The sequence below is a fragment of the Equus asinus genome, chromosome 22 (assembly GCF_041296235.1).
Source record: "Equus asinus isolate D_3611 breed Donkey chromosome 22, EquAss-T2T_v2, whole genome shotgun sequence".
NCBI lineage: Eukaryota > Metazoa > Chordata > Mammalia > Perissodactyla > Equidae > Equus > Equus asinus.
This window is the reverse complement of record NC_091811.1, coordinates 58,163,975-58,179,813: the sequence shown is the minus strand read 5'-3', so window position 1 is coordinate 58,179,813 and position 15,839 is coordinate 58,163,975. Positions and strand designations below refer to the sequence as shown.

General features: G+C 55.8%; 1 protein-coding gene across 1 annotated transcript; it reads left to right on the top strand.

Annotated features, from left to right (window-relative positions):
• The first annotated feature begins 2,372 nt into the window (after positions 1-2,372).
• ANKRD52 (ankyrin repeat domain 52) lies at positions 2,373-14,460 on the top strand. Its single transcript, XM_014843895.3, has 28 exons — positions 2,373-2,531; positions 2,845-2,928; positions 3,384-3,462; positions 3,670-3,740; positions 4,793-4,993; positions 5,523-5,610; positions 5,757-5,899; positions 6,188-6,400; positions 6,658-6,736; positions 7,027-7,141; positions 7,333-7,415; positions 7,524-7,641; positions 7,853-7,921; positions 8,097-8,237; positions 8,319-8,399; positions 9,840-9,951; positions 10,150-10,221; positions 10,492-10,693; positions 10,946-11,033; positions 11,110-11,227; positions 11,813-12,032; positions 12,241-12,328; positions 12,435-12,518; positions 12,624-12,769; positions 12,985-13,067; positions 13,287-13,369; positions 13,549-13,640; positions 14,072-14,460. The coding sequence occupies exons 1-28, from the start codon at positions 2,505-2,507 to the stop codon at positions 14,320-14,322; spliced, it is 3,231 nt and encodes a 1,076-aa protein (XP_014699381.1). The 5' UTR covers positions 2,373-2,504; the 3' UTR covers positions 14,323-14,460.
• Positions 14,461-15,839: the final 1,379 nt, after the last annotated feature.

Sequence of the window (15,839 nt, the reverse complement as noted above, 5' to 3'; positions counted from 1 at the left end):
CTGAGGTGGCATCCCACATGCTGCAACTGGAAGGACCCACAACTGAAAATACACAATTATGTACCAGGGGGGTTTCGAGAAAAAGGAAAAATAAAACCTTTAAAAAAAAAAAAGAAAATCGAGGCTTTTTTTTTGAGGAAGATTAGTCCTGAGCTCACATCTGTGCCCAACTTCCTCTACTTTATATGTGGGACGCCTGCCACAGCATGGCTTGACAAGCAGTGTATAGGTCCACACCCATGATCGAAACCGGGGAACCCTGGGCAGCTGAAGCGGAATGTGCGAACTTAACTGCTGCACCACCAGGCCAGCTCCAAAACTGAGGCTTAAAGACAGACAGACATCTGCCCAGAGTTACCCAGATATGAATTCAGCAGTTGAATCCAGAAGGACTGTCTGCATAAGAGGACTTTGCCACCACTTCCGGCCTTCTCCTCCCCGACTGTGCATCTCCCTGAGCCCTGGAAGTATCTGGGTTACGTATATCATATCCTCTTTTTCCCTACTGGGAAATCCTCTTTCTGTGCTCTGAATAATATTAAAAATAACTTTTCTGGCCCTTCCTCCTCTTCCAGCTGCCCAGAGAACCCGGTTGACAACCTCCCATGTTCACCTCCACTCCCATGCCAGAACCAGGCACGTGACCCCAGCTCAACCCCTGACTCCAATTCCTCAGGTTACCAACAGCTATTTCGGGCAATGGAGGCCACGTAGTCCCCTCCTCCCCATCCTCTGGGTCATATCCTAGCTTAGCCCTTCCTGGAAGGTCCATCATATCCAATAGGCAAATCAACATGTCTGAACACCCACAGCCATCTGATCCCCAGCTACCTTTAGTTTCTACTTCTTCAGCCTCATCTTCATCATCATCATCAAATATTAAGTTCCTGTTCCCATGTGCTGCTCTGCTAGAGCTAGAAAGAATAATTTAATGTCTACCCTTGCCTTCAGAGAGCTCAAAATCCTTTTTACAAAGAAAAAACCCCCAAAACAATGTACAGTCCTGTATTGGAAGACTCCGGTTAACAAGGAAGTTAAAGTCCCTTATGAAATGTTGGACATTTGCATGTCAAAGATGTAAGGTGAAATGAACAACAAAAGTGTGCAATTTAAACCTGACTACGAGTGTGTAAATTAAGCATTACATAAACACAGTGTTAAGGAGACCTCACAAAAGGGAAAGAACCTGTTAACCAGGGAAGACTTCCTGGAAGATGTAAGTCTTAAGTGATATTGTAAATTTTATTTTCAGTGTGGTCACAATTCAAAAAGTTATTAAACATATCTAGTGACAGGTAAATTTCCCTCTCAATCCTCATTCCCTGTTCCCCAGTTTCTCTCTCCAGGAAAAAGCACTGGTACCAGTGTCTTGTGCATCTTGCCAGTGGGAATCAAGATATTGAAGGCAATGAGGGGCATAGATTGTTGGAGAGCGAGGAAGATCTTTTATATGCCTTCACGGGGGGAGGGGTCAACACCCTACACTTCTTCCTAAATGTGTTCCCTTCTTAGAACACATATTGAGTTACTGAGGTCTGAACAGGACCCTGAATTACCTTATAAAAATTGTACCGATTTTTCAATATCCACTTTTCTTCTCTCTTTTCGCCTACCTGGCCTGGGATGACCTCCATCCAGATCTTGCCTGATTGGCTGCTCTCTGGCCTCTTCAATGGAGGAGGGGAAGCACCCTCACCCTTTTCTGGGAAGAAACCGTTGAGCCTTTTAAAGGGTAGCCACCCAACCACCTTAACCAGGCAATGGAGTAATTAGAGAGTGGAAAAGCGCCCCTTCTGCTAACCTGGGAGACCTTCTTCATGTGCCAGCTGTCCTAGCCTCTTTCTGGGGTTTTTCTGCTGCTGGAGAGTCCTTCTTGGGATTTCTCTCTGCAGTTGGAACACTCCTGCTATTGCCTTTTGACCCAACTCGTGTCACCGCCAGTGGAGATAGGCGCCTTCCCTCCCTCTGGGGCTTTGCCATACGCAGCCCGCAGATCTCCACGCCCCTGCTTCCCCCGGTGGGGGATTTGGGGTGTGGAATCGCCGACGGGAGGAGCTGGCTCCGGCGGAGGCACTGTGGGCCGAATGCCATCTGGCCGGCCGTTCGGTCCTCAGGTGGGGAGGCACCGCAGGGCCAAGGCCCGAGTGGCCGCTAGGGTCTTGTGGGGACGCCCCGGGCCGCCCGACTGGAGCCGAGAGCCCGGCGTGGCCGGCCTGGGGACCCGGGCACCAGCGCGCGGCGCGGGCGCCGGGTCTGCTCCGGCGGCCGGGGCGGGGCAGAGGGCGCCGCAGCCCGGGGCCGTCTGCGCGGCGAGCGCCCTGCGGCCGGGCCCAGGACGGCCGCCAGGGAGCGCTGCGGGCTCCCGCTCGCCCGCCCCCCGGTAGGCGGGGCCGCGCTCTCCCCGCAGCCGCCGCCGCAGCCGCCGCCTGGGCCGCCCCGTGTCCCCGGTGGAGCCGCCGCCGCCGCCGCCGGGAGCTCGATGCGGACGGAGCCCGGGCCGGGCCATGGGGATCCTCAGCATCACGGACCAGGTCAGCCCTCTTGCCCTCGCCCGCTTCCTCCTTCCAGGGCCCGGCGCCGGCGCCACGCGAGCCCGGGGATGTGCGGCCTAGGCTGGGCCCGAGCCCAGGGCTCCCGCGGCTCCCGCCCCGCCCCACGCCGCGCTCCCCTCAACCGAGCCGGTGTCCTTGGGGGCCTGGCGACCGGCGGAGACACCGCGGGAGCCCCCTGCAGCCAGGACCCCAGAGCGGGGCCCCTCCAGAGACGCCCCCCCAAAACCTGATGTTTCCCGCACCCGCCCGGTTCCGTTCCGGCCCGCTCCCTGAACGCCGGTTCTCCTTGCAGCCGCCCCTGGTCCAGGCCATCTTTAGCCGAGATGTGGAGGAAGTGCGTTCCCTCCTCTCGCAGAAGGAGAACATCAATGTGCTGGTGAGTTAGGATCAGGGAGGATGACGAGCCGGTAATCTGGGCCCTGGTGTTCTGGACCCCTCCCCATCGGTGGGGCGGCTCCGTGTCTCCTCGGCTCGGATGAGGCCGCAGCTCTTTCCACCCTGGGATAGGCGTCTGCTCTACATTTGGGGATGGAGGCTGGGAGCACGGACCAGTAAGGGTGAGGATGCCCAGAAACGGTGTTCTCTTCTGAACCATCGGTGTCTGCAGCGCCCCCACTCCTCCTGGAAGGAGGAGAGTGGTTCGCCGGCCCAGGGGCCTGACTCCCTGACTCCACCCTCCCTAGGTGCTTGCTTTGACCTAGGATTGGGATTTAGGAGGCTGCGGAACCTGTGGGAAGAGGTCGTGGTTCGGAAAGGCCTGGAGCTCTAAGACTTGGGCTGGGGTTCTTGATAGTTCACCCCCACAGCTGCTCCTCTTTTCTGCCTTCCCAGGACCAAGAGAGGCGAACCCCACTGCATGCTGCTGCCTACGTAGGCGATGTCCCCATCCTCCAGTTGCTACTGATGTCAGGTGAAAGCGGGGAGCTGGAAGGTGTGGCACCTAGGGAGGGAACCTGAGGGAGGAGCTTTTTTTTTTTTTTCCCATATCCAAGGATTGTTCTCTGGTGCTTGGTCCAGGAGATCCTCCATCTTCATCCAGATTCCCTGGCCTGATTACTGGCTTCCTTCCCCACCTGCTTTCCACCTCCCACCAAAAGAGGAAATTATATCCCCACAGGTGCTAATGTCAATGCTAAGGACACACTGTGGCTGACCCCTCTTCATCGTGCTGCTGCCTCCCGAAATGAGGTACGGGCCTCCTAACTCCTTTCACCCTTCTAAAGAGGATGGGTTGGTTAAAGGTAGAGAGGAAGGGTTGGAGAGCCTCAGTCATCTGCCCTACAAGCTGGTCTACTCCCAGGTCAGGAGAGCAGAACTTGGCCCCTCCCTTCTACCCCTAGAACTGGCTAGTAAGGGGGGCCGAGTGTTGCCAGCTGACGTGACGTCAGGGGAGAGCTTAACACTGGGCTGGCAGACTGCAGGGGGCCCTGCTGCCAGGCCTGAGTGACTCATCCCTCCCTGGGGGGCCACCTTGGAGTCTGACCCCCACTCTGGGCACTGAGATTTCTTTCCTTGTGATGGAGTGATGGAGGGATGGGGCGCGTGATCTGTTGCATCCCTATCCCTCGGGGAGCATAAAAGTTGACAGCACAGGAGTCAGGTGTGCCTCACCAGTTGGGTCCATCAACTCTGAAGTTGGGGGGAGGGAAACCTCCCTCTTGGTTCCACAGTCACTTCCTTCGCTCTAGCCACCACGGGGAGGGTCTGAGGGCAGTGGAAATGGGGTGGGTGGTGACCAGGAGGGGCATTTTAGCCTGGGTTTTGGAGAAGAACCAGTATCTGTTTGCTTACCGAGGTAATGGAAATGATTTTGGTGCCTATGGAGGGGCTGAAAGGGGATTTGGGGCATTAGGGTAGCAGGAGCGTTTGTTTTTGCTAGAAGTGGTGTGAAGGATTGGGATCCTCTACGTGTGGATTTGTTTGGGAGTGGCTGTGTGTGTGTGTGATTTTCAGGGTCTGGGTTGGGGAGTGATACCTGGTGGCTTGAGGAAGAGAAGGGATCCATGTTTTCCTCAGCAAGGAAAAGAAGATTTTAAGAAGATCCAGATCTTCTTAGATCCAGAAGATAGGGAGTAGGTACTGAGAGGCTAGGCACATTGGAAACATGAGAGGAGACTCTGTGCTGGGGGCGTGGGGAGATGGAGCCACATGTGCCATGTTGACCTACTCTTCCCACCATTTCCTGTTGTTTACCTCCTGCCCCTCCTCTATCCTTTCCCTTATTTCCTGTCCCTCAACAGAAGGTGCTGGGACTGCTGCTGGCACATTCAGCAGATGTGAATGCCCGGGACAAGCTGTGGCAGACACCGTTGCATGTGGCCGCCGCCAACCGGGCCACCAAGTGTGCTGAGGCTCTGGCACCCCTGTTGAGCAGCCTCAATGTGGCTGACAGGAGTGGGCGCAGTGCCCTGCACCATGCGGTGCATAGTGGGCATCTAGAGGTGAGGACTGCTCCAAATCTACCGTGAGCCTTGTGCCTTCTCTTTCCTTCCTTTCCTACCCGCCTTCCCTGCTTCTAGGCCGTCAGGCCTGGGGAGAAGCAGCGCAGATGACTATTTTGACACTTGAGCTCAAGCACCAAATGACTGGTTGAGTTAGACTGAAATTCTTGACTTGGCCTTCAAGAGGGTGATACTCTCTGAAGTTACATGGAAAATGTTTGTATACATGCCTTTTTCTGAAGTGAGAGTCCGTGTCTTTCAATACATTTTTGAAGACTCTTCAAAAGAGTTTGAGAACCACCAAGTCTCCTGAAAAGACTTCCTTGAGTTTCGCTCAAACTTTCAAATCCATCTGGGATCTCCTTCTTAGTGTCTGCTTCCTCTCTTCCTTCTAGTTCTCCAGATAGTTCTGCTCAAGAACAAAGACATTAGGCTAACTCAGCTTTTTCAGGAGCTGAGGCCTCTGCTCTTAAGTACATTGAGGGCATGAAGCTGGCTCTGAGCCGGTGTTTTTCATGTCCTGATACAGACGGTGAACTTGCTCCTCAATAAGGGAGCCAGCCTGAATGTCTGTGACAAAAAGGAGCGGCAGCCTCTGCACTGGGCAGCTTTTCTAGGTGAGAAAGGATTCGCGGGAAGAGTAGGAATTTGACATTTAGGATTCCTAGGGCAGGGAGAGGGGGTTGCAGCCTTCAAAAAGAGAGGCACTCAGGGCTTTAGAGTTAACCCTGCACCTCCTTGAGAGCATCTTCTCTCTTCCCAGGGCATTTGGAGGTCCTAAAACTACTGGTGGCACGGGGAGCAGACCTTGGCTGCAAGGACCGCAAGGGCTATGGGCTGCTCCACACAGCTGCTGCCAGTGGCCAGATCGAAGTGGTGAAGTACCTGCTCCGGATGGGGGCTGAGGTCAGGGTGCTGAGCGTTGGGGCTGGGAACTAAGGGCAGGGAGCTGGAGGCCAGAGTCTGTTGTGAAGATATGAAGGTGCTGGGATGGTTGGTGTGGTTTGGGGAGGTAGGGAGGATGTGGTGAGGGTCTGAATAATGCTTACCTTAAGTAACACTGCCCTCATCTTTGGGTCAGGAACCTAAAGTGGTCATTGGATTTCTGGGATTCTCTAGGCTATCTGTGCCGGCTTCCACCTTGTTTAAACTGATGCCTCCCTTATCCCCTTCCCCTCACCCCTGGAAATCCAGATTGATGAGCCCAACGCGTTTGGAAACACAGCTTTGCACATCGCCTGCTACCTGGGCCAGGATGCTGTGGCTATTGAGCTGGTGAACGCAGGAGCCAATGTCAACCAGCCGAATGACAAAGGCTTCACGCCACTGCATGTGGCTGCAGTCTCCACCAATGGCGCTCTCTGCTTGGAGCTGCTGGTCAATAACGGGGCTGATGTCAACTACCAGGTGCCTGAAGGCTGAGGCTGAGACCAGTGGGAAGAGGAAGCTGGCTCTGGGGGTCCTGACCATATTTTCCTCTCTGGATAACTGGGGAATTGTCCCCTTGCCTCCTGGGTAGCTCAGACCTCGCCAGGGACCCAGGAGAGAGTGGGCTGAGTAGATGCCCATATGATCACTCTGTCCTCAGAGATGTGTCCTTTGGAAGGGGGAACAGGGCATTCTCCATGCTTTGCACTGAAAAAGAAAATGTGCTGTTTCCACAGAGCAAAGAAGGGAAAAGTCCTCTGCACATGGCTGCCATCCATGGCCGTTTCACCCGCTCCCAGATCCTCATCCAGAATGGTATGGACTCAGGAGACTTTGTCCTCTCTTCTCCTCCCCCAGAGAGTTCATCCCTAGAAACCCCTTTTCCTTCCTTATTCCACCTCCCTCCCTATCTTCTAATCAGGATAGGCACCCGTGGAAATGGCCCTGCTCTGCCTGCCCTGTCCCCTAAGGCTTACGAACAAGATAACGCGTGTAGAAGGGAGAGCCAGGTGCCTGGCATGTAATAAGCACTCAAATGACAGCTAACTAGTGTGAGCAGTTGAAGCCTACGGTCTGCCTGAGTTGTGTGTGCATCCCCTTCTCAGGCAGCGAGATTGATTGTGCTGACAAATTTGGGAACACGCCGCTGCACGTGGCTGCTCGCTACGGACACGAGCTGCTCATCAGCACCCTCATGACCAATGGCGCGGATACCGCCCGGTGAGTCAGGGCCACTGACCCTACATCTCGGCTGCCTCGGGTCTGCACAGACTGCTCACAACAAACATGGAGGCATGAAGAAGCTTGCCAAAAGGAAGCTCATTATCTCCTAGGCTGGGGGTGGGCCACAGAAAAGAGGTCTGTGATGCCCCGCCTTGGCTCGAGGACTGAGTCCCTCAACTTCTCCCCAGGCGCGGCATCCACGACATGTTCCCCCTGCACTTAGCTGTTCTCTTTGGATTCTCTGACTGTTGTCGTAAGCTTCTTTCCTCAGGTATGTGTTGACTGGTTGGGGGGTTGGGCAGGCGTGTCAGAGGACGGAGGCCTGTTCCACTCTGCTCGGTGCCCTCCGATGGGATCTGTGGCTGTTCTGGCCCTGCAGGTCAGCTGTACAGCATCGTGTCTTCACTCAGCAACGAGCACGTGCTTTCAGCTGGGTTTGACATCAATACGCCTGACAACCTTGGCCGTACCTGTCTTCATGCTGCTGCTTCTGGAGGGTGCGTTCTCTTCTCTCTCTCCCGGGTGTTGAAAGAGGGCTGGGCGAGGGTCTGGGCCCCTCCTTTCCTGCCCAGGTGTCCCCCTCTCACAGTGAGAGCGGTCCAAGCAGAAAGGGCTGTCTAGTTCCATCCTTCCTTAACCCCTCCCTGGGGAGAAGCCTGTCCTTCTTGCGGCTCTCACTCTCTTAACCCTCATCCTCTTTCACTTTAGGAATGTTGAATGTCTTAATTTGCTGTTGAGCAGTGGAGCTGACTTGAGGAGGAGAGACAAATTTGGAAGGTGTGTTAATGTGCAGGGGTGTGTATAGAGAGTGTCTGGAGAGACATGATGGAGGGCGGGGTGGGGAGCTGGAGGCTAAGTGAGGAGAATATTACAAAGCAGCTTTTGGCTGCACATCTTGTTGCGTTTGGATCTGTCCCTGATTCTTGACCCACCCTCCTCCACTCTGCCCCAGGACCCCACTGCACTATGCGGCCGCCAATGGCAGCTACCAGTGTGCAGTCACGCTGGTGACTGCCGGGGCAGGTGTCAACGAGGCCGACTGTAAAGGCTGCTCTCCCCTCCACTATGCTGCCGCTTCTGACACCTACAGGAGGTAAGGTCCCACTCCGGGTTTCTCAGCCCCACTCACCTCCCTGAGCCCCCCCTTGTTTTGATTCCACTCTCCCTCCCCCAGAGCGGAAACCCACTCATCTTCCAGCCACGATGCTGAAGAGGACGAGCCACTGAAGGAGTCCCGCAGGAAGGAGGCCTTCTTGTGAGTAGCTGTGACGACCCTGGGAGGCGCTCTCCTGCAGTGCCAGCTCTGATTCTGTTCTTCCCCCTGCATGCCCATCCCATACCACACTTGCGCCGCTGTGCCATCCGTCACATTTTGAGCACTCTGAGTTTAGTCCTGGGCCAGGCACTGTGGGTGAAAACAAAGTAGAAGACCCCGTTCCTTCCCTTAGGGAACGCATGGTCTTCCTGAGAGGATCAGAAAGACTGAACATGCAAAACCTCCTTGTTTATTCCACAAGTATTAATTATTTACTTATTAGATACCGGGTACTGTGCTAGGTACCAAGGATAAAAGATGAATTACCCCAGATTTCTGCCCTTTGGAAGCTAATAATCTGTTGGGGAAGATAAATGAAAGGGCATCTATACGTCCTAATGTAAGATGTTAACAATGGGGGAAGCTGGGTGCAGGGGATATGGGAACTCTGTACTGTCCTCACAGTTTTTCTCTAAATCTAAGACTGTTCTAAAATAAAAGGTTTATTTAAAAAAAAAAGTAGGGGCTGGCCCGGTGGCGCAGTGGTTAAGTTCGCCCATTCCACTTTGGCAGCCCAGGGTTCGCCGGTTCAGATCCTGGGTGCAAACATGGCACCATTTGGCACACCATGTTGGGGTAGGCGTCTCACATATAAAGTAGAGGAAGATGGGCATGGATGTTAGCTCAGGGTTAGTCTTCGTCAGCAAAAAGAGGAGGTTTGGCAGCAGATGTTAGCTCAGGGCTAATCTCCCTCAAAAAAAAAAAAAAGATACTTACAATCCAAGAGGCTTAGCTGTGTGACCTTTGGCGAGTAACTTAACCTCTCCATGCCTCAATTTCCTCAACCAGGGATAAGAATAGTATTTACCTCATAGGATCATTATGGGGATTAAGTGACTTAATACACATGAAGCGCTTAGAACAGTGCTCGGCACAATCAGTGCTAAATAGTGTGTTACTATTACTACTATTACAACTACCACTAAGCTGTGAGAAGGGTGCTGAGGGAGCACAGAGGGGGCGGCGCCTAACTGGGAAGATGGGGGTAGGCTTCATAGAGGAGAGGGTGCTGGCACTGAGTTGGAGATGAGGAGGACTTCTTCAGGTGGGCTGGGAGGAGAAGGCCTTCGGGGCAGAGAGTCATCGTGGCTGGAGGTGAGGAGTGTTGATCAGCAGAAGGTTGATAACTGGTCATTGTGCTCTCGTTCTCTGGGAAAGCATTCAAAGCATAAAGGAAGGCACTGAAGCCAGGGTGGAGCAGGGTGGACCTGGAGGACCTGGTGGGTCTGGAGTGGGGTCGAATGGGCGGGAGTTAGCCTACCTAGAGCAGAGGACGGGTGTTGGCCTGGAGGGGCCCCCTGGCCCCTCTGCTGTGCCCCTCCCACAACTGTGCCCTCCTGGACTGGGCCAGCCCGCCTCACAGTCTGCCCTGTCCCCCAGCTGTCTGGAGTTCTTACTGGATAATGGTGCAGACCCCTCCCTGCGGGACAGGCAGGGCTACACAGCCGTGCACTATGCAGCCGCCTACGGCAACAGACAGAACCTCGAGCTGGTATGCTGGGACCTGGCCTGGGAGGGGCAGCAGGGGCGGGCCGCAGTCGACCTTTGTGCTTGTGGATTCTGAAGCCAAGAGAGGGTTGCATCAAATGTGGTCTCTAGATCCAGGGGCTTAGGGGTTACTGGAGTAGGGGCAGGGGGTAATACCTTGGGAGTTCCAGAACCTCAGCACCTACTGTCCTGTCCATTGCAGCTCTTAGAAATGTCCTTTAACTGCCTGGAGGATGTGGAGAGCACCATTCCAGTCAGCCCTTTGCACTTAGCTGTGAGTCCCAGGGCTTTTCCTCTTGCCTGCCTTGTCCCTCCCTGCCCCAGGCCCACACAGGTGCCAGCACGTGTGAATCTGTCCATGCTTCTGCCTTCCTGTGGGATGTGACAAGCAGGCAGTGATCTGGATGGGGGTGGGCACAGTGAGGTGAAGAGCCTGAGGTGACTGAGGAGCTTGTGGGGAGGACTGCTCCTGGAGTCTCCCCATGGGTCCCGAGGGCAGAGTGGGGTCCCGAGCTGTGTCTGTTGGTTGCCTGCACCCCTCCAGGCCTACAACGGTCACTGTGAAGCCCTGAAGACACTGGCCGAGACGCTGGTGAATCTGGATGTAAGGGACCACAAGGGCCGGACCGCGCTCTTCCTGGCCACCGAGCGAGGCTCCACCGAGTGTGTGGAGGTGCTCACGGCCCATGGCGCCTCTGCCCTCATCAAGGAGCGCAGGCGAAAGTGGACTCCCCTGCACGCTGCTGGTCAGTGCGCCCGCCCCTGGCCACACCAGGCCTTGGAGACTGGTCCCCAAATCCCTCCTGAGTGGGGTTGGGGTTGGGAGTGGAATAGGGTGAGGAGGATGAAAACTTCAAGTCCTCATTCGTAGCCTCCTTTCCCCCAGACTTCTCACTGCCCCAGGTGTCCAGGAACCTCCCCGCCTCAAGTCCTTTATACTTGACCTGGCCTCCCCCTTCCCCTGACCTTGCCCTGACCCAGGCCCCCTTTTCTCCTAGCTGCCTCTGGCCACACTGACTCCCTGCACTTGCTGATCGACAGTGGGGAACGAGCTGACATCACAGATGTCATGGATGCCTATGGACAGTGAGTATGGCCAGGGCTGGGGTGCAGGTGTTCCCACCCCTGCCAGGCCCTCACCTTTTCTCCTGCCCCCCTGTAGAACCCCACTGATGCTGGCCATCATGAATGGCCACGTGGACTGTGTACATCTGCTGCTAGAGAAAGGATCCACGGCTGATGCTGCTGACCTCCGGGGCCGCACTGCCCTCCACCGTGGGGTGAGTGAGCTCCTGGGTGGGGTTGCTCACAGATGGGCCTGAACGTGGGAGCACAGGACCCACCAGCCGTAGGACATCAGTTGTCTAGCAGGTGGGCCAGGATTCTGTGCCCAGGGTCTTATTGGGCTTTACTGTCTTTGCTCCAGAATGAGTACTCGGTATCCGCAGCCAATCTCCCTGACCACCTTGCTTTGTAATCACATTAGAGCTACATGCTCACTACCCAGACTCTGCCCCAGGATACCCTGCTGGCCCAGTCCCTTTGGATAATGATGTCACTAGCCCGGTCCTTCCCCAACATCATTTGTGCTAAAGCTGCCTCCTCCTCATCCCACAGGATTCTTTGATCCCTTAGTCTCTTACTCTGCGTTTTGTCACCCCTCCAGAGCACCAGGATTCAGTCTCGCCGTCCTGATTGTCTATCGGCATAGAGAGAGTCAAGGGCGGAGATGCTGACCCTTAACACTTAGAATCATTGTAAAGACAAGGATTGGAGCCCTTGGAAGTGGTTTCTACTCCTTGGCCAGCCCCAATGACTGGCCATTGGACAGGGAGTGGCTCCTCACACCCTCATGTCACCCATAGGCAGTGACTGGCTGTGAGGACTGCCTGGCTGCCCTGCTGGACCATGACGCATTTGTGCTGTGCCGAGACTTCAAGGGCCGCACACCCATTCACCTGGCCTCAGCCTGCGGTCACACTGCAGTACTTCGGACCTTGCTGCAGGCTGCCCTTTCCACAGACCCCCTGGATGCTGGGGTGGATTACAGCGGATACTCGCCCATGCACTGGGCCTCCTACACTGGTATGGGTCTGGGACCTTTGCAGGCACAGGAATCTGTGTGATGTGGGGGAGGGCAGACAAGAACAGAGACCAAGGACGAGTGGATTGAGGGAAGGACCTGGGTTGATCTGGATCTGGAAGTGGGATGGAATGTCAAGCGATAGGACCAGACAGATGTAGGACAACTTGTCATTTTTCTCCATTACCATACTTTCTTCCTCACACCCAGGACATGAAGATTGTCTGGAGTTGTTACTTGAACACAGCCCATTTTCATACCTGGAAGGAAACCCCTTCACCCCTTTGCACTGTGCAGTGTAAGTCCCTTCCTACCCCTCAGCCCTTCTCGAGGCCTGTGACCTGCACTTAGGACAGGCAGTCCATTTCTCTTGCTCCTCTTGCTGATGCTTCCTCTTCCCCCAGAATTAATAACCAGGACAGCACCACAGAGATGCTGCTGGGAGCTCTGGGTGCCAAGATTGTGAACAGCCGAGATGCCAAAGGACGGTGAGTGGTGGAAGGTGGGGGAGAAGCCTCAGTTGCCTCTGGCTTCTTTCTGCTCAGGTGACAGAGCGTTCCCCATTTCACTCTGCCCTGACCCCCACCCCACAGGACCCCTCTTCATGCCGCTGCCTTTGCGGACAATGTCTCTGGGCTCCGGATGCTGCTGCAGCATCAAGCCGAGGTGAACGCCACTGACCACACTGGCCGCACTGCGCTCATGACGGCGGCTGAGAACGGGCAAACCGCTGCTGTGGGTGTGTAGGGGCCACGTGTGGAAGGGAGGCGCTCCCCTGGTTTTTGCAAGATGGGTCAGCCCTGCCTGTGGGGTCAGGAAGCAGGAGGTTTGTCTTTGGATGTTTCTGCCTGTCCAGGTGGGATGCAAAGTGTATGCAGATAGGAGGGTGAGAGCTGGGCTGGCTGCTGCTCTGGAGGGAAGACGTCAGTCCCTCTCCGTCCCTTTCTCTTGTAGAATTTCTGCTGTATCGAGGGAAGGCAGACCTTACTGTGTTGGATGAGAACAAGAACACTGCCCTGCACTTGGCTTGTAGCAAGGTACTGACCCAATGGTGGGGTGAGGCTGCGTAGGGGGCAGGCTTGATGAAGGGGGATGGATCTTCTTGACTGGAGAGAGGACTGGAGTGAAGTCAGGGTTGTCCAGCCTATCTGGCTGGTGGGATAGCTCTCTGTCCCCCTGCCACCCTCCCCAACTCTGACCCTGTGGCCTGTCATGCTTCCACCTCACATGTCTCCATCTTTCTTCCCCTCCCTCAGGGCCATGAGAAATGTGCCCTCATGATCCTGGCAGAAACCCAAGACCTTGGCCTTATCAATGCCACCAACAGTGCGCTGCAGATGTGAGTGCCCAGGGAGGGGGACTCCTGGCTAGGGAGGCAGCGGGGTGAAGAAAGAGCTGCCTGCATCCCGGGTCTCTCTGGAGCGTGGAGTATCCGTTCAGTGCCCTGGCCACTCTGGCGGGAGACGGGGAAGGGCAGCTGGGCATCCCACTGACTGCTCCCTCTTCCTTTCTGCCAAGGCCACTCCACATTGCTGCCCGGAATGGTCTAGCTTCTGTGGTGCAGGCCCTGCTGAGTCGAGGGGCCACAGTGCTGGCTGTGGATGAAGAAGGTGAGTGGGGTCCAGAGCCCCCCGCCTCTCCCAGGTCTGGAGTCAGGGACATTCTCCAGGAGGTGACCTCTTAATCTTGCTGTAAATTGGAATTTCTTCCCAAGGGAACACTTCAGAGCAGGGACCCAACACCAATCGGCTAGAGTCTCTGAGTGGCGTCTGAGGGAACTAGGTGGAGCCAGCAGGGTCCTCAGGAAGACCTCCCACACATCCCAGCCTGCTGTCCCCCATGCTCTGCCCTGTACCCCACACTTGGGCAGTCTGCCTGTCAGCCTCCCTGGGCCCTCGTAGCCCTTGAATTCTGGCCGTGTGCGGTGCTTGCCTGCCTGGGCTCCCATCTACAGATAAGGGAGCTCCGGGTCCGGGGGAGGGTGGTTGGGGACTCAAGGATACAGGACCCTGTGGCTCAGGTCTCCCCCCTTGCCCTGCAGGTCACACCCCAGCACTGGCCTGTGCCCCCAACAAAGATGTGGCAGACTGCCTGGCCTTGATCCTTTCCACCATGAAGCCTTTCCCGCCCAAGGACGCCGTCAGTCCTTTCAGCTTCAGCCTGCTCAAGAACTGCGGCATCGCAGCAGCCAAGACGGTGGGTGGCTGCGGCGCTCTGCCCCACGGGGCCTCCTGCCCCTACAGCCAGGAGCGGCACGGCGCCATTGGGTTAGATGGCTGCTACTCTGAGTAGCCCCCCCTCCAGTGTCCCTCCCCCTGCCGGTGGCTTGATATCTTATTCTATTTATTTAGAAAAAGTGTATACATTTAGGGCACTTTAAAGGAGAACACGACTGGGTGGGGGGGGCGGAGGGGGGAAAAAAGCACTGGGGAGCAGCTGCTCACCCCTTGGCCATACCATCCTGGCCTGGCAGGGGTCTGGGACCGACAGGGAGCACCCCAGGCCCTTGGTACCCCCAGGGCAACCCCTTCTGCCAAGTGTCCCAAAATGATTGCTAAATGCCTGGCTGCCCCTCTCTCTGACCCCATCTCTCAGTTCCCCCTTTCTGCTGCCAGCTCCCCCAACTCTTCCCTCTGACTCTTCTCTGTGTCCTCCTGCCCCCAGCCCCTGCTGCCAGGCAGTCCCTTCCTCTTCTTTCATACCCATCACTGCCTCCCTGCTCGGCTGGCCCCTCCATCCCCGCAGCAGTGAGAAGCCTTAATTTCTGGTACTGTGTGAGCACTCTGGGGGTGTCCCCCTCCCCCTTCAGGGGCAGCTAGTGGATGAGGGGGGAGGGTAATTAGCACTGGGGCCTGGAGCTTCCCCCCCCCTTCTGCACCCCATCACCCCTGAAGTTCAAATGCAGAACACTTGAAGCAGCAACTACTGTACCTGGGCCCCCATCCTGCACTCCCCAGCTCCTCATATGCAAATCAAGGGCTGGTTCTGCCCCCACAGCCTGCCCCTCCCTGCCCCCCTTCCCTCCTGGCCTGGCCCCCTAACCACGCACTTTAACCCTGCTTCTTTGTTTTAACTTTTTTTGGGAGGGCAGAGCCTGCGGCCATTCCCTCCCTGGCTCTCCTCTCCCTTAACTTTGAGGCTTGTCATGAATTTTTAAGTAAGCATTTTATCCTTTAGGGGAAGAAACAAATTAATTTCCTGCTCATTTCAAAACCACAGTCCTAGTGTGTCCTGTGTGTTTCAGGCATGTGTTTGCATGTGTGGGGAGGGAGGGACTGTGTTCTTCCTCCTGTGCCCCCCCAACCCTATAGTCCTCTGTGCCCCCTGTCTGCCGCCCCCTTCTGTCATGTCCAAGAGTACCCACTGCCCCCAGTCACTCCTGATCTGAAGCCAAAGATGGTGGGAGGGGCAGGGCAGACTGGGGACCATGGCTACTCGGGACGTGAGGATGAAGCTCTGATCTAGGGAGCAACGAAAAGATCCTGAGGCTTGGTCCCTGCCCTCCCAGCAGAGGGAGAGATGGGATTGAGCTAGGGGCTGCACTGAGAAGATTCCTCACAGTCGCACCCCAAAAGCCAAACTGGGCCAGAGTGACGAGGGGGCAGTTTTCTCTCTACATGTAGCATTGAATTTGGCCCTGGTCCCTTGAAACGCCCTGTCCATCCATCTCCCAGCTAAGCCTCCTGGACAGTTGGACCCGCTCCCATAGCCCAGTGTTCCCTTCCTCACACTCAATACCTCAGCCAGGGGCCAAGACACAGAACTTGAATAGAGGTCACGCCCCCTCCGCCCCACAGTGCATCCTTGCC